The sequence below is a fragment of the Mucor velutinosus genome (genome assembly GCF_035048745.1).
Source record: "Mucor velutinosus strain NIH1002 chromosome Unknown tig00001561, whole genome shotgun sequence".
In the NCBI taxonomy this organism is placed as follows: Eukaryota; Fungi; Mucoromycota; class Mucoromycetes; order Mucorales; family Mucoraceae; genus Mucor; species Mucor velutinosus.
Window position 1 is genome coordinate 907,317 of NW_027041903.1, and position 22,056 is coordinate 929,372.

At 42.5% G+C, this 22,056-nt stretch overlaps 7 protein-coding genes across 7 annotated transcripts; 3 read left to right on the plus strand and 4 right to left on the minus strand.

The window, feature by feature from the left end:
- Nucleotides 1–4,276: 4,276 nt before the first annotated feature.
- ATC70_008444 (uncharacterized protein) lies at nucleotides 4,277–4,888 on the plus strand (the record flags this gene model as incomplete). The annotated part of the gene is made up of 1 exon (XM_064827693.1): nucleotides 4,277–4,888. One exon carries the CDS (start codon nucleotides 4,277–4,279, stop codon nucleotides 4,886–4,888), a length of 612 nt encoding a protein of 203 aa, XP_064686977.1.
- A 1,372-nt stretch (nucleotides 4,889–6,260) lies between these two features.
- ATC70_008445 (uncharacterized protein) lies at nucleotides 6,261–7,962 on the plus strand (the record flags this gene model as incomplete). Its single annotated transcript, XM_064827694.1, has 7 exons — nucleotides 6,261–6,298; nucleotides 6,451–6,613; nucleotides 6,673–6,973; nucleotides 7,028–7,205; nucleotides 7,260–7,356; nucleotides 7,411–7,542; nucleotides 7,630–7,962. The coding sequence occupies 7 exons, from the start codon at nucleotides 6,261–6,263 to the stop codon at nucleotides 7,960–7,962; spliced, it is 1,242 nt and encodes a 413-aa protein (XP_064686978.1).
- Nucleotides 7,963–8,291: 329 nt separating this feature from the next.
- ATC70_008446 (uncharacterized protein) lies at nucleotides 8,292–9,623 on the minus strand (the record flags this gene model as incomplete). The annotated part of the gene is made up of 1 exon (XM_064827695.1): nucleotides 8,292–9,623. The coding sequence occupies one exon, from the start codon at nucleotides 9,621–9,623 to the stop codon at nucleotides 8,292–8,294; it is 1,332 nt and encodes a 443-aa protein (XP_064686979.1).
- Nucleotides 9,624–9,806: 183 nt separating this feature from the next.
- On the plus strand, nucleotides 9,807–10,966 carry ATC70_008447 (uncharacterized protein; the record flags this gene model as incomplete). The annotated part of the gene is made up of 5 exons (XM_064827696.1): nucleotides 9,807–9,922; nucleotides 9,981–10,027; nucleotides 10,097–10,108; nucleotides 10,176–10,290; nucleotides 10,348–10,966. 5 exons carry the CDS (start codon nucleotides 9,807–9,809, stop codon nucleotides 10,964–10,966), a joined length of 909 nt encoding a protein of 302 aa, XP_064686980.1.
- Nucleotides 10,967–11,081: 115 nt separating this feature from the next.
- On the minus strand, nucleotides 11,082–17,640 carry THR1 (Trihydroxynaphthalene reductase; the record flags this gene model as incomplete). Its single annotated transcript, XM_064827697.1, has 13 exons — nucleotides 11,082–12,104; nucleotides 12,164–12,844; nucleotides 12,900–13,611; nucleotides 13,667–14,159; nucleotides 14,211–14,496; nucleotides 14,547–15,467; nucleotides 15,527–15,721; nucleotides 15,772–16,008; nucleotides 16,060–16,207; nucleotides 16,272–16,420; nucleotides 16,491–17,080; nucleotides 17,142–17,430; nucleotides 17,491–17,640. The coding sequence occupies 13 exons, from the start codon at nucleotides 17,638–17,640 to the stop codon at nucleotides 11,082–11,084; spliced, it is 5,874 nt and encodes a 1,957-aa protein (XP_064686981.1).
- Nucleotides 17,641–17,966: 326 nt separating this feature from the next.
- ATC70_008449 (uncharacterized protein) lies at nucleotides 17,967–19,545 on the minus strand (the record flags this gene model as incomplete). The annotated part of the gene is made up of 3 exons (XM_064827698.1): nucleotides 17,967–18,611; nucleotides 18,671–19,009; nucleotides 19,063–19,545. The coding sequence occupies 3 exons, from the start codon at nucleotides 19,543–19,545 to the stop codon at nucleotides 17,967–17,969; spliced, it is 1,467 nt and encodes a 488-aa protein (XP_064686982.1).
- Nucleotides 19,546–19,792: 247 nt separating this feature from the next.
- ILS1 (isoleucine--tRNA ligase) lies at nucleotides 19,793–21,945 on the minus strand (the record flags this gene model as incomplete). Its single annotated transcript, XM_064827699.1, has 5 exons — nucleotides 19,793–19,964; nucleotides 20,024–20,327; nucleotides 20,426–21,574; nucleotides 21,631–21,690; nucleotides 21,744–21,945. The coding sequence occupies 5 exons, from the start codon at nucleotides 21,943–21,945 to the stop codon at nucleotides 19,793–19,795; spliced, it is 1,887 nt and encodes a 628-aa protein (XP_064686983.1).
- Between the last annotated feature and the right edge of the window lie 111 nt (nucleotides 21,946–22,056).

Below are 22,056 nucleotides of genomic sequence, written 5' to 3' on the forward strand. Positions count from 1 at the left end.
TTATAATAATATAACGTAAATGCTTCATAAAAAATATTGATTTGTACCTCCAAATTTCTGACGTTTAAATCAAGCTTCATGCCTAATATAGTCATTGTTTAAAATGCACTTTTATAGCAGAGTTTTACTATCTCTTCTGATTTGAAATGTCTTCGGTGAAAGCCCGCAGGGCGACGCCGTCATCGAGCGTAGCGAGATAGATCGGCTAGTATCTATTATACCCAACACTGTTGGATGCGCGTTGAAAAGTTCTTCTAGATATTTTAAGGCTGTAATTTTTTTTTTGTAGGGGAGACGAGCTCCAGGTTTTAATTTAAAGTCCTTTAAATGTCATACTGAGGGATAGAAAAGACTGTTGGTGGACCCAATGTCTGCAATGAAGGGGAATAAGATATTTTTGAACTAAGTTGGGAAAGTAATCTACTACTAATAAGGTGCGACACCTAGGGCCAGTACAGTCTTGCGGAAATCATCAAAATATAGATCATGGATAAGAGTACAAAACACCAAACGAGGACATCAGTACTACGTCAAAAAATCAAACAACTTGCGTTCACCAGGATTTGAACCGGGGATCCTCCCGTTGGCATACGGGAGTTCTACCACTTCGCCCTACCACCAGGGACTCTTAAGGCTGTAAAGGATGATCACAACAACTTTCATAGTCGAATCTTCTAAAATAAGTCGATCAAATCGCAAAAGGATCCAAAATTAACGAATCATGACAGAAAGTCGAGCGGGATTGTAATCCGTTTTGGCTGGCTAAAAGAAGACTCTCCTTGATTGCTCAAAGCCCTATAATATAACGGCAATGATACCCACAGAAACGATTATACGAGAAAGCGAGACTCCTTCTCAAATGGATAGCGTACCCAACGTGAGACCCAAAAAGGACAGTCTGGTGACGTAAGAGGAGCGTGACATGATCCAAAGAAATAGAATAGCACACAGATAAAAATGATATTGCAGGTGAAGTTTAATTCAGAAACCTCCTTCTTTTGGAAATCCCACGGCCTTGTTTGATGAATTTCGCAATGTGTACTTTACTTAGAACCCTGAAAATAGTACCATTGAATTCCTCGAGCAATTTGCTTTCTAATGATGTACATACCTTCTAGTAAAATATCCTCTCTTTGACCACAAATTGGCCATTTACTTGCTTATCTCTCTTGAATTCATGTCCTTTTGTTTACTTTACATGTGATTTTTTTAAAGCTCAATTTTGCTTAGCAAATGAATTATTTTGATCTTGCATGATCCGAATACCTTCTAAAAGAGGACGATCCCTAAAAAAAATGATATGAAACGTGTTGACTCTTTATGAGATGCATGCTCTTGGCATAAGAACTAAAAACAGGTTGCAGGAATGATACACAAGAATGACCAACTCACTATGTAAATGTGGGCATATTGATGATATCTAGTAGCGCAAACACTTGATTGACATCATTGACAGCAACCATGATAGTTGGAAACAAGATGACTTGCACTGGTTCGAAAACAATCCATTATGTTCCATTCCATGGAGATTGCCGCAGTAATATTTATATGGCACGCTTGTTTTCCGAGGTGTACACTTGTTTCTTGGTCCAGAATCAGTTATGCTGGCTCCGATGTGATGTAAACGGCAAGTAAGCCAACCTTAACACTCGTATTGTCTGATTAGATGGACAGTTTATGACTGATGTAAACAAAAAGAGAGAAGGATCGAGAACTGTAATTTTAGAGAGAGAAATTAAGGGGAGGTAGAGAAAGATTACTTAATCAAGCAACCAGCTGCATTTGTTTCAGTGTCAAATGACATTTTTTGTTTACTTTTTGATGAGGCTGAGCCCGTGAGAAGTTTTCTGTTAATTGCATCTAGGAAGAGATGGGGGAACTCGTTTCATGTGAAGGTGGAAAAAGGGCTTTTTGAAGTAGCAAAATGGACATAACTCGAGACAGAAAACAGTTGAAAGCCTCGGACGAAGCGGATCAAATAGAGCAAGTGCCAAACGTCAAAATGGTACTACTTTCACGCGCTCAAAGTAGCATATCGTGGAGAAAAGTAAAAGGAAACGAATTTGAGTGTGGCAAGGATACTAGACTCACATGAAAGTCGATGAGAAGGATATAAATAGGGATTTTTTTCAACAGCTTTTCCCTCTTCTTCTTCATCTCATCTCTCTACAACAAGCAAAATACTCTATACATACAAACTCTCTACAAGACATTTGGGCTCTCTCTCTCTCTACATATGGTCAAGTAATTCAAATACTCTACTGTCTATTGGCCTCTACTACTGCTACATACAATGCCTTACAAATCCATGGTCCTCTCTACGTCTTTTGGTCCATGCTAGAAAAAGGCCACACTATCTTTGATACATGCAGACCTTGGTGAACTGTGCGAGTAAGTTATTATCTTGTTGGACGTATGAGCCATGTTGACTAACCTATTGATTACATAGTGCCGAAAAACTACTTTTTTGTAGGGACTGAGTAGGATCACAGCTTCATAATCATGAGTAGACTGCAGGACAAATCCTTTGGTCATGCTACGGGATGACCACAGGCTTTATTGCCGACGAGAATTGGGTTCAGCCCTATGATCCGAGATAAAGGTGTCTTGAGCGTGTCGATAATCTTGTGATAGGTGAAGCAAGTTTACACCTTGGTACCTGTTTATATAGTGTTGGTTCCTTTTATTGATGGTCAATTTTCTTTGCCCAAATGGTTTGTTACGCACTCATGCCACAGTACTTGTGTACTCATCTCATCTTTATCTAGTTACCTCTGCCATCTCATGTTCTATCTCATTTAAAGCAAGCTGTCCTCTCCAAATGCTATCAAGCCAAGTTCTCTGTGCCTCCTACAAGCTCCTAAAATGACAAGACTGTTCAAATATACCATCTCTACATCTATACAAGGTCAAGCCCTACTCTCATCTGTGCTTCCTCTTACTCAATCAATTATCAAGACAATTAATGCCTGACATCTATACAAGGCCAAGTCGTTCTTATATCTCTGCTACCTCTATCTATACAAGTCAAAATAGCCTCAAAAATCTGAAATATTTTAATCCATCAAGTATGGTGATCTCATAAACTCAAATACACATTAATAAAAAAAACAACCACGTCTTGTCATTAGCTTCAATATTATGCTCTTTTATGATTGCATCTTGTTTCAAAGCTTGTACTGTCCATTGATTGCTATGACCAATGTATTTTAAAGCCTGTACATAATTTAGTCATATACATATAATTTAACGTCAAGAGATTTTGCCTGTATATAATATCATAACATAATAAATTTATGGTCCCTAAACACTGTCAAAGCCTCAAAAAGGAAAGAAATTGATCTAACAAGTATTTTGATAGACTGGCGTTACCAAATATAGATTCAAAAAGAGCAGCATAGCTAACGATAATGCTATATGATCTGCCGCCTACTTTCCATACGCTTCAAAAGTATCTATTACTGTATTGCCTTCCTGATGGAAAGGAGGGCATTGAGTCTGCCAGCCGGCCGCACCAGCCGCCAAAATTGATTCCAATCCAGAACATTATTTCTGTTCAAGATTGGACAGAAAGCGTCTTTCTTCGACTTGATTCAATTATTTTATAAGATTCGACTATATAAGTTGTGAAGATCATCCTTTGCTTCCTAATACAGTCCCTGGTGGTAGGGCGAAGTGGTAGAACTCCCGTATGCCAACGGGAGGATCCCCGGTTCAAATCCTGGTGAACGCAAGTTGTTTGATTTTTTGACGTAGTACTGATGTCCTCGTTTGGTGTTTTGTACTCTTATCCATGATCTATATTTTGATGATTTCCGCAAGACTGTACTGGCCCTAGGAGTCGCACCTTATTAGTAGTAGATTACTTTCCCAACTTAGTACAAAAATATCTTATTCCCCTTCATTGCAGACATTGGGTCCACCAACAGTCTTTTCTATCCCTCAGTATGACATTTAAAGGACTTTAAATAAAAACCTGGAGCTCGTTTCCCCTACAAAAAAAATTGCTTCCTAATACAATCTCAAAGTACTTTTCAAGACGCATCCAATGGTACCAAGTAAGGTAAATGTATTGAATAAATTTACTGAGCGAATTATGAAAATATGAAATGAGGTTTCTGGCCAAAAAGTCGAAATTTTACATATCAAAAGTCCCACAAAGAAAATTTCAGATGTTACGTTAGATCAATAGAAACATTTTGGTTCAATATATACCATAGTAAAATTCTTTATTATCAAGGTCAAAAACGCGATCGTTTGATTTTCGATGGAAACCATGAGGGGTACCTCATGCTACTTCGAACCGTTCATTGACTCCTATGACTTCAACAGCCAGCAAGGACTCACTCGACAGATTTCAACCAGAACATTCCGCACAGCATGCATCGAGGCTCACACCTCCAGCATCGCCAGGTCCAACTGGAATTTCTTCTGGTCTCTGTCACTGAACCTTGTCCACCGTAATGTCATCTATCGCTTCCTCACCCACACCATCCCGACCAAACGCCTGCTACACTACTTTGAGATAGCTGAGTCACCTCTCTGCCCGATCTGTGGTAACGAAGAAAATGCTGTACATTTGCTTTTCCTCTGTTCCAGTAAGGCATCCATCTGGAAAGCTATCATCTTTGAATTCTTGTGGCCAACCGTTTCGATTGGTGATATTATCCAAGCCTGTTCCTCTCTTGACTTTGAAAACATCAAGTATGTCTCCAAATCATACATCACTGCTCACATGGTCGTACTGGTAACACTTGGCAACATTTGGCGAGCTCAAGTTCGTATGATCTTTCACTCGACTCCATTTATATGGATCGATGTGGTCCAGCAGATCAAGAACGAGCTCCTTCAACTACATGCCCAAACTGAAATTCACAAGCAATTGTAATTCTCTAATCACAATTGCCATCTATCATCTGTTCCTGTCATCTATCGCTTTATCATAAATACAATTGAATATCATATCAATTGCGCCCGCCTCTTGGTAGTGCCCTAGGGACCTACTTACACGGAGCAATCAATAAAAACAATTTAAAAAAAAAAAAAAAAAAAAAAAAGTACCTCATGCTTTTTGGTCGATTTCTGCCCATTTTTTTTTGGTCCCCAAAAAGATGAGCAAAGGTATCAGGAAGTAACTGCCAGACGAGAGCAATTGTTTGGTGCTATTCTGACGATCTAAAACGGCTTCTAACGCGAGAAATCAAGGCACAAATGCTTTCAGATTGTGCTGTGGATTGTATATTTTTGAGTAGTGAGAGGCAATAGTGGTTTGCATTGTAGTCATATGTGAGTTGTTCTCGTCAATGAAGGCACAAGACACCACAGAAAGCCAGATCCCGGCAAGAAGTTGCTTATGGAGGGTCTCTACAGGATAAGTGTAGGTTAGCTGCACTGGCAACACAATCGATGAAGGCACGGTACTTTTGCTACTAGTAAACGTGTGGTTGCAAATAAAGGAAGTGCCGTACAATTCTTAAGCTTAAAGTCAAAGTCTGGACCATCTTGCTTCAAATGCCAGCCTACACTGTCCTTGAATGCACATTGTCTACATGAGAGTATAACGCGAATCAGTTGCATCTTGATTGAAATCAATAATGTATATTTAATATCTTGTCAAGCCATCTCAAAATTCACTTGAGCCGCCAGAAATGTCAACTTAATATCAATGTAACGTCTCATTAGAGCTATCCGCCACTGAAACAAGCACATGGCTGAACCACTCCAGGCAAGCCCTCTCTTATGATGAAGCTTATACATCAGTACCGCTCTCTCATGGCAATGACTGACTGACTGACTGATTGACTGACTGCATGGAATGGATCTATGTTTGATTCATTCATTTGGACCTGAAGTAGCACAATCAATGATTGGTTTCACATCCAACATTTGTGTATTTGCAACAAGGTCGTATTCATGGCGCAGTGGGGACAAAATGATGGAAGCAATCCACAAGTTAGTGTACAAACTAGCAATGCACGCTATGGACAAAGTGATGGGAGTCAGAGCTCTTCCAGATACAAACTTTCGTTTCATACCATGAACAGACTATCTCGGCTCAATTCCGTTGATTGTTTCCGTAATATAGGTAAATCAAGTACTTTTCTATTTAAAGTGCGTCATATTATTGTGAATTGTACACACACCCGTATACAACACACAAATATCAGGGAAAAATTCTTTTTTCTCTTGGTTACCTTTATTCTTCTTTCTTTCTCTTTCTCTCTCTTAAACCCTTCTTTCCTTAATTTCATCCTATCATTATGACTAGTATTCTTTCTGACCGCCAGAAAGACGAGCTGTAAGTTGCTATTCACGTTACATGTTGATTTTTTTTGTACGGGTTGACTCATCTTGGTGGTGGTTTACTCTTGCCCCGTTCCCCTTTTTTCATTTCAACCCCTTTGTTTCCACATGTCAAACATCTCTAACCCTGCTTCTTTTTATCACTAGACATAAGGCTATTTTAGACTATTTAAGCGCCAGTGGCTTTACAGAATCGTTCAACAGCTTGAAATCTGAAACACATAATGAAGATTTCACTTCTGACCCCAAGCAAAAGTATTCAGGTCTACTAGAGAAAAAATGGACTTCTGTCATACGGTTGCAAAAAAAGGTATAGCATACGCACACTCTTCAAGCTGCGAAACGTAAGCTTCTTATACAGTCAAGTAGATTATGGAATTAGAGACGAAATCAGCACAAATGCAAGAAGAAATCAATAATGCACCTATCAGGAAACAAACAAGTTCTGTCGATTGGATCCCTCGTCCCCCTGAAAAGCAGAGCATGACAGGTCATAGGAGTCCTATTACTCGTGTGGTTTTTCATCCAATCTATCAGATATTAGCTTCATCTTCAGAGGACACAACCATCAAGATTTGGGATTATGAAACTGGTGAATTTGAACGCACGTTAAAGGGGCATACGAAAGCAGTGCAAGATGTGGCATTTGATCCAAAGGGAAACTTTTTGGGTAAATATTGGATTGCGCTTATTTACTCGGTTTATTTACATTTCATGTTTTTAGTATCCTGTTCAGCTGATCTCACAATTAAAGTATGGGACGTTAATAATGATTACAAGTGTGTCAAAACTCTATACGGTCATGATCACAGTGTATCTTCAGTTGATTACTTGCCTTCGGGCGATACCATCATCTCATCCTCACGTGATAAAACCATCAAACTTTGGGATGCCTCATCAGGGTAAGTGGGTTTACACAAGTCAAGCAAATGGAGATCCTTATGCTGGGTGTTTAGGTATTGTATAAAGACATTGAGTGGACATTTGGATTGGGTCAGATCAGTCTCACCCAGCGAAGACGGCAAATACTTGTTAACAGCATCAAACGATCAAGTAGGTTGCAAATTGAAGGTTGATCGCATTTATACTAAAATTCAGTACTGCTAGACTGCTAGACTTTGGGATATTCAATCAGGAGAGGCAAAAATGGAGTTTAGGGGCCATGAGCATGTTCTTGAATGCGCCATCTTTGCACCCATCGTTTCATACCCATACATTCAAGAACTCATTGGAGATGAGGTATGTTGTTTGCAATATGGATCAAACACTTCAGGGACATGTACTGATGACTCTTCTTTCTTTCTGTCTTTTTTTTTTGCGTATTAGAATAAGTCAAAGGATCAGTTACCAGGCCAGTATGTGATTACAGGATCTCGAGATAAAACCATCAAGTTATGGACTACAAATGGACAGTTATTGCACACAATGGTCGGCCATGATAATTGGATTAGAGGACTCGTTGTTCATCCCAACGGCAAATACCTGCTCAGTGCATCAGACGACAAAACTATCAAAATTTGGGACCTAAAGACAGGCAGATGCACGAAAACCTTGGATGCGCACTCTCACTTTGTTACATGTATAGCTTATTGCCATACAAGTCCAGTCGTAGCAACAGGCAGTGTAGATCAAACCATCAAACTATGGCAATGTCGATAAAAGTTACAATACCAGCTTATCTCTTTCAACTTTAAACATTCCCCGTATATTATCTCTTAATCTTTCTTATATATCTCCTCTGCCTATCTCTCTCTCTCTCTCTCTCTCTCTCTCTCTCTCTCTCTCTCTCTCTCTCTCTCTCTCTCTCTCTTCCTTATTATATCAGCAAAGCCCACCTTTTTCTATATATTACTTTTTTTTTTCATATATAATCACTTTCGTCTCTTGTCACACTTACCATATCCAGATCAAAAATGCAAATCCAATTATAATAATCAGCAACTTGATGATAGACTTTTGCACAGAGGCTAATTTTCTTTATTCGATACTTATTGAGCGTTTTTGAGGTACTTGACAACTGTGGGGTTCTGCATTAATTTATCCGACAGCTTGGTGAGTGTTTGCAATGCTGATTCCAATAGTGATTTTTCTTCATTTCGGTATATCAGTGCCTGTTTTCCAATCGGTGTGTCATCTACCAGGGCATGCTCTGTATTCACAGAGTACTGATGCTGAAGAGCGTCTATCAACAGCATGATGACTCTGAGTTGTATCACTGGCAAAAGGTTCATGTCGTTTGTCATCTGCTGCAAGGTATCTAGTGTTGTCACTTTCTGATCTTGTATGTATAGTTCAACATTCTCTTGCTCATCCAAACCAAAACGCAAACCATTGTCTTCATCCATGACCACTAAATACATGAGCTGGATGGATTCATGCGACCAGCCAATGTCCATTAAATCAGCATCCTTGCTTGATTGGGATAGCGTCAATGTAGGTTTGACACCGGATTGCTGCAGCCAGCGTATTTTAGGCATGTTCAAAAGATCCGCCTCAGGATGCAAGAAGGGAGCAACGGGCAATGTAAAGCATGAAGCATTGGGGTTGTTTTCAGCACAAAAACTATGCAAAAACAATAGCTCCTGGTTTGGCTTGGATCCATACGACAAGAGCAATTCATCCCCTTTTTTGACCATGTCTGGGTACGTAACGAGATCAATGCCGCCATCAGAAGTGGGTTGCCATCGCATGTTGGGTCTATCGACCGAGTGGTTGGCGAAATCAAAGTAAGGAATCATGACCATGTTTGACGTGTGAGCTGTATCATTCTCTTCAAAAGCACCACCAATGCCTACTACACGAGACCAGAAGATGCAGTCTGCCCATTTGTACATGTCAATATCGATCTTGGATAGCCAGCTACTTTCGGCTTGATTGATTGCTTCTAGCTCGCGTTTTAACTTGTTGAGCTTGGCCCGGGTAGATTTCTCTAGACTGGTTCCCTGCAGATAGTGAAGGTTGAACAGCAAGTGGTTCTCCTTGAAGAAATCCATGCTCGGTAGAATGTCCATGTAAGGCTTCCATGCAGTCGCTTTATCAAAGAATTGGCAGTAGATGAGAAACAAGCACAGTACTTGTTTTTCGTGTGTATGCGACACTTGTTCCAAATTGTCTGTGTTGTATAGAGTTTTAAGGGCTGCAGCAAATGGCTCTACCTGGATGGCTTTTTGAGACGATAACAGTGCTTTGAATGGAATGTGAACGGGAGTGTTGCATGAATCTTGAGTGGCAAACAATCCATAGCCTGCGTGTGGCGTCTTCTTGATGGTAGCTGTTGAATCAATGCCTTGGCTCTTTGCCCAGGTCAGAAACTCCTCCATGATATTAACTAATGGAATGAAGGAAGAGAAGCAAACTAGTGCATGAACCCTAGTTCACACTGCTTTTTATAACACCGGTAGTTGAAAAATGTCCAGTAGCCTGCTTGTCAGATTAGATACATTGAAGTGGGGAGGAGGATTTCTTTTTTCCTTCTTTCTCTCCAGACATTACATCAAGCAAATATGAGCAACAAGAAAGCCAACAATGTGCTTGAAACATGGGGAAATGAGACGACCATGAACTTGAATGCCATCATTTATCAAAACATCTTGTCTTCGCCCTACTTTCGATCTTTATAGTAAGTGCAATTTGGAGTGATTGTGTAATAGTAGCGCGTATATTGATGATCTATCTAGTAACAAAAAGACCTTTCATGAAATTGTGGATGAGATCTACAATGAAGGTAAGTAGCAATGCCGTGTGTAAATGGGCTTTATTGACGCTCTGTTTCTCTTTTTTTCGTTTGACATAGTCTATGTATTATGTGAGTAGTACGTCAATCGCAACTATGCGTGGTGCAGATAGAAACTAACCTTTATTGCCACTCCTAGCTCCCTTTGTTAAAGGCACACAACCCTCAACTGCCTATTGCTGTTTGTTCAAAATGTGGACATTACGATTGACTATCAAGCAAATCGAAAACATGATTGACCATGTCGATTCACCGTAAGTATGCCAATTCGATTTCAATATCAACACGCTGACGGGAACGCTATGCATTAGTTATATTCGTGCCATTGGATTCTTGTACTTGAGATACGTCTGTGCACCAGCTCAACTCTGGGATTGGTTTCAGTATTATTTAGAAGACGAAGAGGAAATCACCATCAGTGGCGGTGTCAACCCTACCAAGATCACGATTGGCAAGCTGTGTCGCATGTTGATTACAGAACAAAAGTTTCAAAACACCATGCTGCCTCGTATCCCTGTACCTATTGCTAGAGATCTCGAGAAAAAGCTAAAGGATTACGACATGGAAAAGAGAAAGACATCCACCCGTCGTAATGACAGAGACAGAGATGACAGATATTACTCCCGTGATCGCAGCAGAGATCGCAGCTCAAGTAGACGACGCTATAGAAGCAGATCAAGGAGCCCTTCGAGAAAAAGCTATCGTAGAGACGACCGAGACGATGTGGATGATTACGAGCGTCGTCGCAGGAGTCACAGTCGACACCGTGATGATGATAAAAGTCTGTCTCGAGATAGATACAGCCGCAAAAGAAGCGCTAGTCCGGATTATAAGAGAAGAGATAGATACAGATCTAGGTCCAGATCCAGATCCAGAGAGGATACTAGACGTAGTGGATCCAGAACGTATTCCAGAGATAGTAGATATTAGATGTCATTTATTGAGTGCATCTGATAGCGGTAATAAAACGAAATTGTTATTGAATATCAAAATATTTTATTGGCAATGTTTAGAACAATACACTTTTTGTGTGCATTTTTAATCATTAGTAGGGAATACCATTTGTTAATTTCTGGAAGTAATCATACAGCACTGTACGTTGATTGGCAAACGAATCCTTGATACGCATCAACATGAAGTCAGCAGCAGCACGATCCGTCTTATCAAGTTGGAAACGTGTACGCATTCTCTTGATGGTTTCTCCCTTGAAGCAAGGTAAACCAGACTGCAACATCAAAGACACCAATTGCATGATCAGCTCTGCATAAGGACGAGAAGCCAAATAAGCCTTGATCACAAGCTCAGAAAACTGCTTGAAGGCCTGCTCCTCTGATCCGCCACCCATCACCTGGATCATTTCAGCAGTTAATTTGAAGGGCGAGCTTTCAAATCCAATACCTCCAGGTGCGATATCAAAGATGAAGCCAAAATCAATGTGAATGATATGGCCATCATCGTCCAACATGATGTTACCGTTATGACGATCCTTGATTTGGAGCAAGTAAGAAATGACCGAGTAAGCTGCCACACTTTGAACAAAGTTGATACGAGCACGTTGGAAATGGATGGATTCAGGGCCTCCGTACTTGGCGACAAAGTAGTCGTAAAGACTGTTGACCTTTTCACGACCCAATTGATCTCTGGAAATCGAGCGTGGAATGACATCAATGACACCGCGACCAGGTGCAGTAGCCACCACACGATACGGATTGACGTAGAGATCAAGACCAATGCTGGTAAAGATGTTCTTGAAGACAGCAATCAACTGCAAAGCCAATACATCTTGACGACAATCATCACCGACCTTGAAGATGGCACCTTGCCAGATTTGAGTAGTGCGCTTGCGGATTTCAATGTCGTCAGATGCCTTGATGAGTGCGCTGCTGATCTGGTTCAAATCTTCCTCTTCTTTCTCAATCAAGAAAGTAGCCATGAAAGGCGCCTTGGCATGACTCTGAAGAGGACGACCAGAGGTACGGTTGATATCCACGACATGACCATCTGGGTTACTAGGAAGATAGACGCCCACATCGACCTTGATCTTGGCGAGCTCTTCGTCAAGACGTTTCTGTGGCGACAAGATGATGAGTATGCGCAACGGTATGCTACCTCAATATAGAGACTTACCTTTTGAAGAGGTTTCTTTTCATTCTGGCCATGCTTAATGTACTCTTTCAGATACCCAGAGATAGCAGTAACTTCACCAAAGAACTTGAACTCTCTCTCATAAAAGGCACGATCCTCACCCGTGAACGAAGCCACCATGGTCTCGATAATCTTCTCCAACGTGGGCTTCAGTGTGTCAGGCTTGATGCAATCCTTATCAGCGTCCACAAAGAAGTTGGCCTTCATGTTCCAGATGATTTGATGAGCAAACAGCTGAGATGTGGCAGCAGCTTGCAGAATGTATTTCTCCACATAGCCCAAAGCGTCATAACGCAGTGCTTGTACAATCTGAGGTACGTAAAAGAAGACTGTGTCAATGGGGTGGTACTCGAGACTACGCATAGCATATTGTAAGATGAGGGGATGGTTGCCGTAAGCAGGCAAAAAGTAACTGGCAGCAGTGATGGCAGGCACAGGAGCCCAGTACTGCAGGTATTTGAGGTCCAATTTGGCTGAAGACGAGACACCATCACCCAGCAAGATGACAAGTGCTTCAGGTACGTCCACAACATCCAGCGAGTTGTTGGCAATCAGTCTGTGCAATTCCTTTCTGACAATAGGTTGAACAAAGCGAGTGTCCATTTGTACTGCTAATTTGGGCGATAAGGTCCATGCAAATCGAACAATTTCTTTCCAGGACTCCTACAAATAACCGTTAGCTTACGGATGCTACCATCTACGACTGCAAGGGGCTTACTTCAGTCACCATGGAGCGCTCAGTACTACCACTAAAGATGACAGGGTTACCTGATCCAGTTGTGTTCAAAGGATTACACCACACAGAGAGCTTGGTCAACTCACTCTCGATAAACAACAGCAACAGTTTATGTGCATATGTGTGGTGCTTCATCACATCATCCTTGGTTTTGTCCTTTAGGAACATATAATGGCCAGCAGTGATCTTGGGATTGGCACTCTTGATGGAACTGCAAGTAACCAAATAACTCAACGAAGGGCTATCATTGACGACGGCATTATAGAAGTCAGTCATCATCTTGTGCTCCATCAAGGCCAAGCTCTTTCTTGCGCCGTAATGCCACTTGGGATTCTGACTAAACCAATCAAAGGCAGCATCATAGACCAACGAACGCAATTTGTATTCAGCCAGTGCTTCCAAGCGCGTGGACTGCAGAACCTTCAAACCCAAGCGCAGCAGAGAGAAACGCGCGTAGCGAGCAAGCGAGTGTGTGCTCATCAAGTTGGCATTCTGGAAGGAGTCTTGCAACAGACGAATAAACATGTTGACAAGGTGCTTGCTTCGATGGCGGATAGCGTAGAAACGGCTGCTCAAGAACTTGATCCAGCTAATGTGAGGTGTGAATAAGAAGGTGGCAATGCGATGGTTGCTATCACGGACAGCCTTATCAGACGGAGAGTAAGTCATTTTGCTGACAAATGGATGCTTGACACTATACACAGAGATTAATATCAAGTAGGTCATAGCAGATGTGTCATTCAACTTACTTGAGGAGAGGAGAAAATAAGCCCTTGCGATGACGTTGAGCCCAGCCCCACATGCTCATCATTTCAATCATCAACTTGTTCTCTACTTCAGGTCTTTCTACCAGCATCCAATTCCAAACAGTGGTACCAATGTCCATGGACTCTGGCGTAAACATGAGCACAGGAATATGCACCAAATGTCTGATGATGTCTGCATTCACTTTGGGCAAGGCAATGGCATAACCAGCAGATCGATGCATCACTCTATAGAGACGATCCACAGGCACAGTCTTGCGATCCGTGATGTCTTGAGTGAGACTGGCAAGTGCTTCAACGACGAAGGGGATTTGATCTGACAGTTCGTTGCCTGACTCGGACTCTGCAGCACGAGCACGAAGTCCAATCAAGTATTCGATACCACTGATCTCACCTGAGTAGAACTGTCTTGATCTGAAGCTGCCGATAAAGTTGGATGATTCATCAGGGAATAAGGAAGGCACCTTGGGTACAAAGTCTATATTATCCGCGTCAGTAAAGCTAACAACACATGTAGTGGATGTCTTACCAATGGAAAGCTCGCTCTTGGAAGTGGTTTTACCCATTTCAAGAGCCAAAGAACGGCCCATGTGTACAACATCCGTCAAACCGTCATTGGAGAATCGACTGAATTCGGCGAGGTAGTCTTGCAGCAATCCAGAGACTTCAATGGGTGCTCTTACAAGGGCAACTTGAAGCCATTTACGAGCATTGTCATAGATGTGAGTGCATACTTCTCTACGATACACGTATGAATCGCCCAATTCAACAGTGACGCCCACGCGAGCAGAGGTGAAATGGAACACAGGAGAGTACTATTCATATGTGAGTTGGTTCACATTATACTGGTTGAATACACATTTACCTCATCACGGTATTCAGCCTCACAAGCCAGCCAGGTCAGTTGTACCAACTCCAACAGCAACGTGACCAAGGATCCATCAGTGAATACTTGACCAAAGGAAGCGACAATGCGTTCCACCGTTTTGATAGCCATCAAATGGACCTTCTTTCGTTTATGACAGCACAACTCCAAAAGAGCGGCTGTCTGGCTTCTCAGCTGTTCGTCCAAGTTTTGACTGAGCGCCTTGACAGAAGCATCCTTAACAAAAGCATGAGACACACGCTCAAAGATGGTCTCGAGGCAGTTGATCAAAGCGCTTGTATTGACACCATCGTTCATAAAATAACGCAACATGTAAGAGCAGTCGCCCATACGACTTCGCATCATCTCCACATGATAGACACTCAATGCAAAAATGACCTGCGCAAAAGAAAAGTTCTTGATATCGTACGCCAAACTAGGCAAAAAATTGGTCAGCTTCTGGCGCATTTGCAGCAAGCCATGGTCGTTGCTGGCACGCAAGACAGAATTATGCTCTAAATCGCTTTCCAGGTAGTTGGTAGTGCTTTCAATCACCAAGACGGGCGTCTTTTTAGCGATTTGTAGCATAGCAGGGTGCCATTCGCGGATCCACATGGATTCAGTAACAAAGCCAAAGAGCACGCAATGGAACCACATGTTTCTAAACAAGGAAACCGTTTCTTCGCTGGGGTGTAGGTGTGGATTGAAGTCTGAGTGCTCTAAAAGGGCACTGATGACGGGTAACAAATGGCCGAGCTTCTGGGCCAAGGGGTATTCGTTCTCCTTCTTGTGCTTTGTCATGGTGCGTTGAATGGAATTGCCACTTTCAATGAACAAGTTGAGCAAGCTGTTGAGATAGAGTTGGTAGTACTCGGGGCGATCTGTTAGGCGTTTTGCTAAGCTTAATTGAGCAGCCAGAATCTGTAGATAGAAACGATATGAGTACACATGTGAATAAAAGACATTGAGGGAGATTTTACCGAAGTGTTGAGTAGATTGTTTTCACTGTAAATAGACTCTTTACTCAAGGTAGCAAGCAAGTTGATAATCTCACAGTAGGTCTCTTTGGAGCTGACAAGAGCAAGGTCCACTAATCGCATGGTCAACGAAGCAGTCGCTGCAGGCGATAGTGTCTTGCGACGAAGAGCGAGCATGGAGAAAGCTTGAGAGATGATCTAGATATGGGAGTCAGATTCAGGTTCCATCATGAGCTGAATGCACTTACATTATCATCCTTCAAGTAGACGGCAACACCTACAATGGCAGAGAGCACATTAGCACACACTTGCTGCTTTTGCTTTTCATTAAGCTGTTCCAATGCAGGCGCACCAGCAATGGCGCTGCCGTTGAAGGACATCTTATCCACAGATCCAGATTCAGCACTAGTGTAGCGAGTGATTTCATTCAAAAGAGCATAGACGGTAGAGATGGCAGCTTGAGCGACTTGAGCATCAGGTTTTATCTATAGAGTGTGAGTATCGCACCGTGTTTACTATTACGTACAAGCTCTTACTTGGACACATTGAGCCAATCGAATAATAGCAAACTGCTGTACACTGACAGATTCCTTTCGCTTTTCAGTTTGGAGATCAAATACAGGCGAAGGCGTAGCCAAGAATCTGCATATGGTGTTTGTCATTGGATGGTTCAATCTTGAGAAGCTATATGGATTTGGAAAGATGAGCATTGGTCGCATACGTTAGATCCCATTATGGTAATAATTACTTGATTGCGAGTAGCACAGCAGCATCCAAAGAAGCAATGTGGACCCAAGAATCGGCTACGTGTGGCACATCAAACAAACATTCCGTAACATGATCAATGAGAGAATCATCTACTTGATTGAGATAGACGGAGGCCAACGAAGAGACATGCTATACACGCACAGAAAGAAGTTACATCACTATCCACCCTCCCCCCCCCCCAAGCTCACTGTGCACTTACCAAACTGGTACCCATAATCTCTTGCATGTAGGCGTCCGGAGCCCATTTTCTACCCTCTTGAATGCTCTTTTCAGCGTACTTGTGAATATCCTCAAAATACCCCAAGCTCATCAAATAGACGTGCTTCAAGCTCTTGCTCAATTGTGCTTCTGCTTCGATATGAACGGGTTGTTGCATCAATTGAGACCAGATCTCTTCAATGTCTTGCGGCAAGTACAGTTTGGAGAATCTCTCTCTAGGGACCACCAAAGGCGTCACTGTGTCTTTTGTGGGCTTCATATGAATAAGGACCCGAGCCAACACATTTCTAAAGACAATCAACAGGTCATGAATCACCCGGTTGCTACTCAATGGTGTTCCATCCTCCCAATAACGAGCGAGCACACGACGGCTGTAAGCAGTGCCTTCTGCATCTCGAAGGCAGCTGGTGATGGAAATTCGAATTAGGTCCAATGTATCATCTCGAATCAAGGGCTGTGTGTTTTGACAGAGTGCCAGTAGTTGATTGGGTCTGTAGAGGTAGGGCGAAAGTTGTAGTGCTCTTGAAAGACCTGCCAATGAAGGCAAGATGAATGTCACGGTGAATTCGACTACATGAACGATACAATGCGTCAGTTCCTTGCCTTTGTTGATAGATGCACTCCCCATTACCATTCTCTGACATGAGCTGAATAATACACTCAGCGTATTTCCACAATGTCTGAATAATTTCCTCGTATTGCTCAGGGCACCTATCACCAATCTCCAATAAGCCAGCAAACAAAGTGTAGGTGATGGCATCGGAAGGCGGAAGGCCAGTTAAACTCACAGGTTCCCATTGAAATGCAGGCAAGTGCCGAACATAAGCTAACAATCGAGGCAGTAGTTCCAACTGTCTTTCTTGGTTTGCTTTCACAGCGTATTTGACAAGAGCAGCCAAGGTTTGTTGGCTTCGACGAGTCTAATTGAAATGTTAATATAGGATCTTGGATCTCCTACATACGCTCATTCGCTTTCTTACCATGACACCCAATCCAGGGGCTTCATGTCTGGTCAAGATCTCGGTGGTTGTGTTATCCATTGGCACAGCAGGACATTTGCTGATGAGCTTGTCGATTTCTTCTGTGGAAGCCTTGGCCCTGGAATCAGCCAAGACCTCTGCCAATCCCATTAGGATTTTAGAATGCAAATCAAGATGTAAGCTAATAAGCACGGGTTAATTGATTGATCACTCTTGGCAAGAAGCTATACATTACTCGTTCATTTCTTGATTTACAAAAAGTCTACAAGAGAAAAGAGAGAAAAGAGAAAAGCGGATAGTTTAAATCAGGGCGAAACAATTAAACTCCAAGTAGCACAAGACTCGATTCTAAAGGACATCATCTTTTTTGTCTGTTTTAAGTAAGCTATAAACGTGGAAACAGGCACTTTGCTGCAGAAATTCACATGAATTCAATGGAAAGGAACGTGCACTGTATGTACATTTGTAGCATTTATTCAAGTAATGATCATCTTCATGTTTTCATAATACATAAGCATGGGGTTCTCCCCACTGCGCGTGGTTGTCTTTTCTACGTCGCCATATCGCTCACAAAACTCTCGATGTGTCAACACCTTGACGGTCTTGTCGTTGCCCGCTCTTGATCCACGGCACACCAGCAGATACAGGTCTCTCAGCAGCTCAAAGTTGGTTGGAAAGAAGATATCAAACCAGCCTGGCTGCACCATGTAGGTAGAGCAAGGCACCATGGTGCCTCTGTAACGTGTCTGGACGACAGGTGCATCCACGCCGTCTACTGCATCAGGCAGCGATGAGAAATCAGACAGCACAAGTCGGTGCTGAGGAAAATGTGTCTTGAGGGTTTCCAGTAGCATGAACAGTTTGGTGGGGATAAACTCTGCAGAGGTCATGTTGGGTGCCAATGGTAAAGATTGCAGACATTTGAGCCACAAGTGCTTGGACAGCACAGGTGATCTGTATCGGGTTTGGTCTCTCATGGCCAGATACCTGTTAATCAAAGGATCGCTGCCTACAGGTTCATAGACTTCCGTGTATTCGCCCTTGGCGTCTGTGCTGACAAGTGCTTGGTAAGGCTTGAGTGTATCGATATCATAACGAATGAGGTCGTGAGCAAAGTTATCCTATAGTGGTAGCATGTCAGTTGCTCTGCTCATTCCAAGTGTGGTCAAAATATGCTCACAATAACTTCCATGCCTAAAAAGAAGCATTGATCAGGCACATGGATATCCCAATCAAAGATACTCTTGTTGATGATCTTGACACATTTATGCTGATCCTTGGCCTCCCTCACATCTTGTCGTTCTGACTGTCTCTCTGCCAATTTGCCTGAAATTTCAATAATGTTGTATTGTGTTCTCTTATATACAGCCGGTTCGTTTTGTTGAATATAGTCCAAAATGTTCATCATCAAGGTACCGTTACCAGCACCCATTTCGTAAATAATCAGATCCTTGTGTGGAAACAAGTTTAATTTGTACTCGGACACCAAGTATTTAGCAATGGCATAACCGTACCACGGCTTAAAAAAAAAGGGTCAGTCTACATGGCATTCGCTTTACATGTAGCACTCACCTTGAACAATTCAGTGGGTGTATGCCACACTTGTCTCGCCACTTCATCCACTTCGTCAGCCTCTCCTTCGATATCCTTGTACAATTGGCCCAACACATTCATGAATTCCAAATGATCTCGCATGTTGTTGAAATCAAAGTCTGTCTCGGGTGAAAAGATGACGGCTTGTTTGGAGAAATAACCATAGTTGGGGTTATACAGAGAATCGTCAATGAAATCACGTACGAGCATCTTGTTGCGAGTAGGCGGCGATTTGCATTTCGCTGTGTCGTAGGCGGTTTGACGAGGATAATGGCGCCGTGCTTTCTCCTCTGCTTGTTCTTCTGCTGTAGGTGAAAAAAAGGGAGAAAAGACACCAGGTCGTTCCTCTGTTGGCGATGTCTTTGTGTGCTGCAAACGAGCAATCAAGGGTCTGCAGGCGTGTTTGCGAGCTGCTGACAGTAGTAGCTGATGTTTACTCTTTGTCAAAGTCGACCTCAGCATTGTTGTGGTTTATAAATGTTAATACAACCAGTGTTTTTTTGTTGGTTGCCCTGGCTTAAATACACAGCGAATCCATTTGACCCCGGACCGCTCTGTAGTAACTCTAGACAGCCGGCTATTTAGACATTTTGGCATTGGATCAATTCATGCAAAAGCAAAGTTCTCAAGAAGTAAAATGCAATAAATGGGCAGTTTTAATGTTATAATACAACAAGCAAAAAAGTTAAACTACATGGGAATCAATTTTCTATTTTAAATATTTGGTAGATCTTCTCTTTTGATTTTTGATGGCATTCTTTTGTCGCTTCTTGAGAATCTCCTTGATCACAGGTCTTTGGGTCCGCCACTTGTTTTCATAACTATCACGCTCTTCAGTCTTTTCTTGAAACACGCCTTCTGAATCATATGCATAGCAGCTCCTATAGGCAGAGATGGTTAGTTTGGTACAGCTTGGCATGCTGAATCGTGAAAACCTTACTTTTGCATCAAAGCGGGATCATCTAAATGGAAAAAGAATAGCACGCCCAAACCAAGTCGACCTTCTGCCTTCTTGGGAGTGAAACTGGGAGATATCTCATCATCATGAGCATGACCAAACAGGGATTTACTCTTGTCTGATCCAAAGGATGGTCCTTGTTGATCATGGTCATCATTGTCTCCACCAAACAGAGTGAAGGGTGCTTCTCCAGCATCGCCAAACAAAGGCTTCAAGTTGGTGTTCACTTCAAAGTGCTTCTCGGTGGACACAACAGGTATAGCACTTTCAGCTTTTTTAGGTTGAGCTGCAAAAAAAAAAAAAAAAAAAAAAAAAAAAAAAAAAAAAAAAAAAATCAAAGTAGTGAGTGTCTATGCACAGTGATGAAGCATTTGCCACCCTTACCAAAGAAGTCTTCATCGTCGTCGTCATCATCGTCTTCATTTTGACGCTTGACAGTGGTAGTGTCCTCCTCCACAGCAGCCCCTGCCAGGTACTTGGAAGAATCATCAGCATCCGGATCAAATCTGTCTGAACTAGCCCACGTATTGCTCTGATGTTTAGGCTTCGAATTCACTTTATCGTCACCAAACATGGCACGCAGCACGTCCATGGCTTGATCCTTCTCGGCATCGAGGCTCTGCGTAATATCATCGCCCAGATCCTTGGGTTGAACGTTCTTTTCCTCTTCATCGATAAAGTCTTCGCCCAATTTGAAACGATCATCGCCCTTGAACTTCTTTTGCAATTCCAATCTCTTTCGGCCTGCTTCGCCTTCCAGCACAGGGTTGATTTTGATGTCCAACTCCTCGTCGCTATCATCGTCTTCGTCGGAATCAAACATCCACTTTTTGGCGTCCATGGGCTTCGTGGGCTCTTGTTCCTCTTGATCCACGTCCATACGAAAGGCATCGTCCACCTGGATATCGTCGTCATCATTGTCAAATGTAGTGTGATTCTGTCCTTCTGCTTGTCCAGCAAGTGCTTTACTGATCATCTCCTTTTTGATTCGTTGCTCCTCAAACATTTTTTCCATGGCTGCTCTTCGCTTTTCATCGTCAGTCATTGATATCGCTGTGTGTGTCGCCTTTTCCTCCTCTTCTTCTTCATCTTGATCCCTGGTCTTGTTGGAATACGATGGCCAATCATCCTCGCTGTCTGAACTCTCATCGCCTATCTTGGTGATCAACTGGCTGACAGGCTTCATGCGCACGCCAATATTGTAGAGCTTGGTCAAGTTGTTCTTGTAGTGTGTGGGTTCAAATACGAATTTAGTGCCGTCGTCCTTCTTTAATCGCATCACGGAGATGGCTCTTCCATAGCGTCCGCGTTTCCAGCCCTTTCTGGTGCCCATGTTGTTGTCTGTCACTGGTGTCATATCTTTGGCATGGAAACCATCACTGTCATTCCATCTCAGGAGACGCTTCTTTTTCTTTTCTTCCTGCTCCATTATCTTTTCTTCTCGAAGACGCTTGCGCTCTTGCCAGTCCATCTTGGCTTCCTCTAATTTCAGCTCTTGACCTCTCCATTTGGCACCGTTATACACACTGAGACCTATAAGCATACAAATGTCAGTACTGCGATCCACAGCCTGATCTCTCCTGGCTTACATGCATCCCATTTCTTGGGTTCTGTGTGAATGGTCATGTGCGCAAATCCTCGACACTCATCTAATAGCATGGTAAGTAGTCTGGCTAATACACAGACTGGCCACAACACTCACTGTCTGTATTCTTGGCAATGGTGACATTGCTGACTTGGCCAAATTTACTGAATCTTTCTACAATCTGTTCTTCGGTCGTCGAGGGATGCAAACCACCAATGTAGATGCGCTTATCGACAGGTCCACTCGGCACTGGAGGTGTTTCTTTGACAGGCTTTTCAGTAGGTGCGCTGTCCATGGGAGCCGATTCAGCAGCAGACATTATGTGTGTAATATCGAAATCAGAGAGCTTGTCAGAATAGAAAAAAATATTTGATGTATTTCAACCTTTTGTAAGTGACCATTTCCAATGATCTGAACGGTCACTGCCACC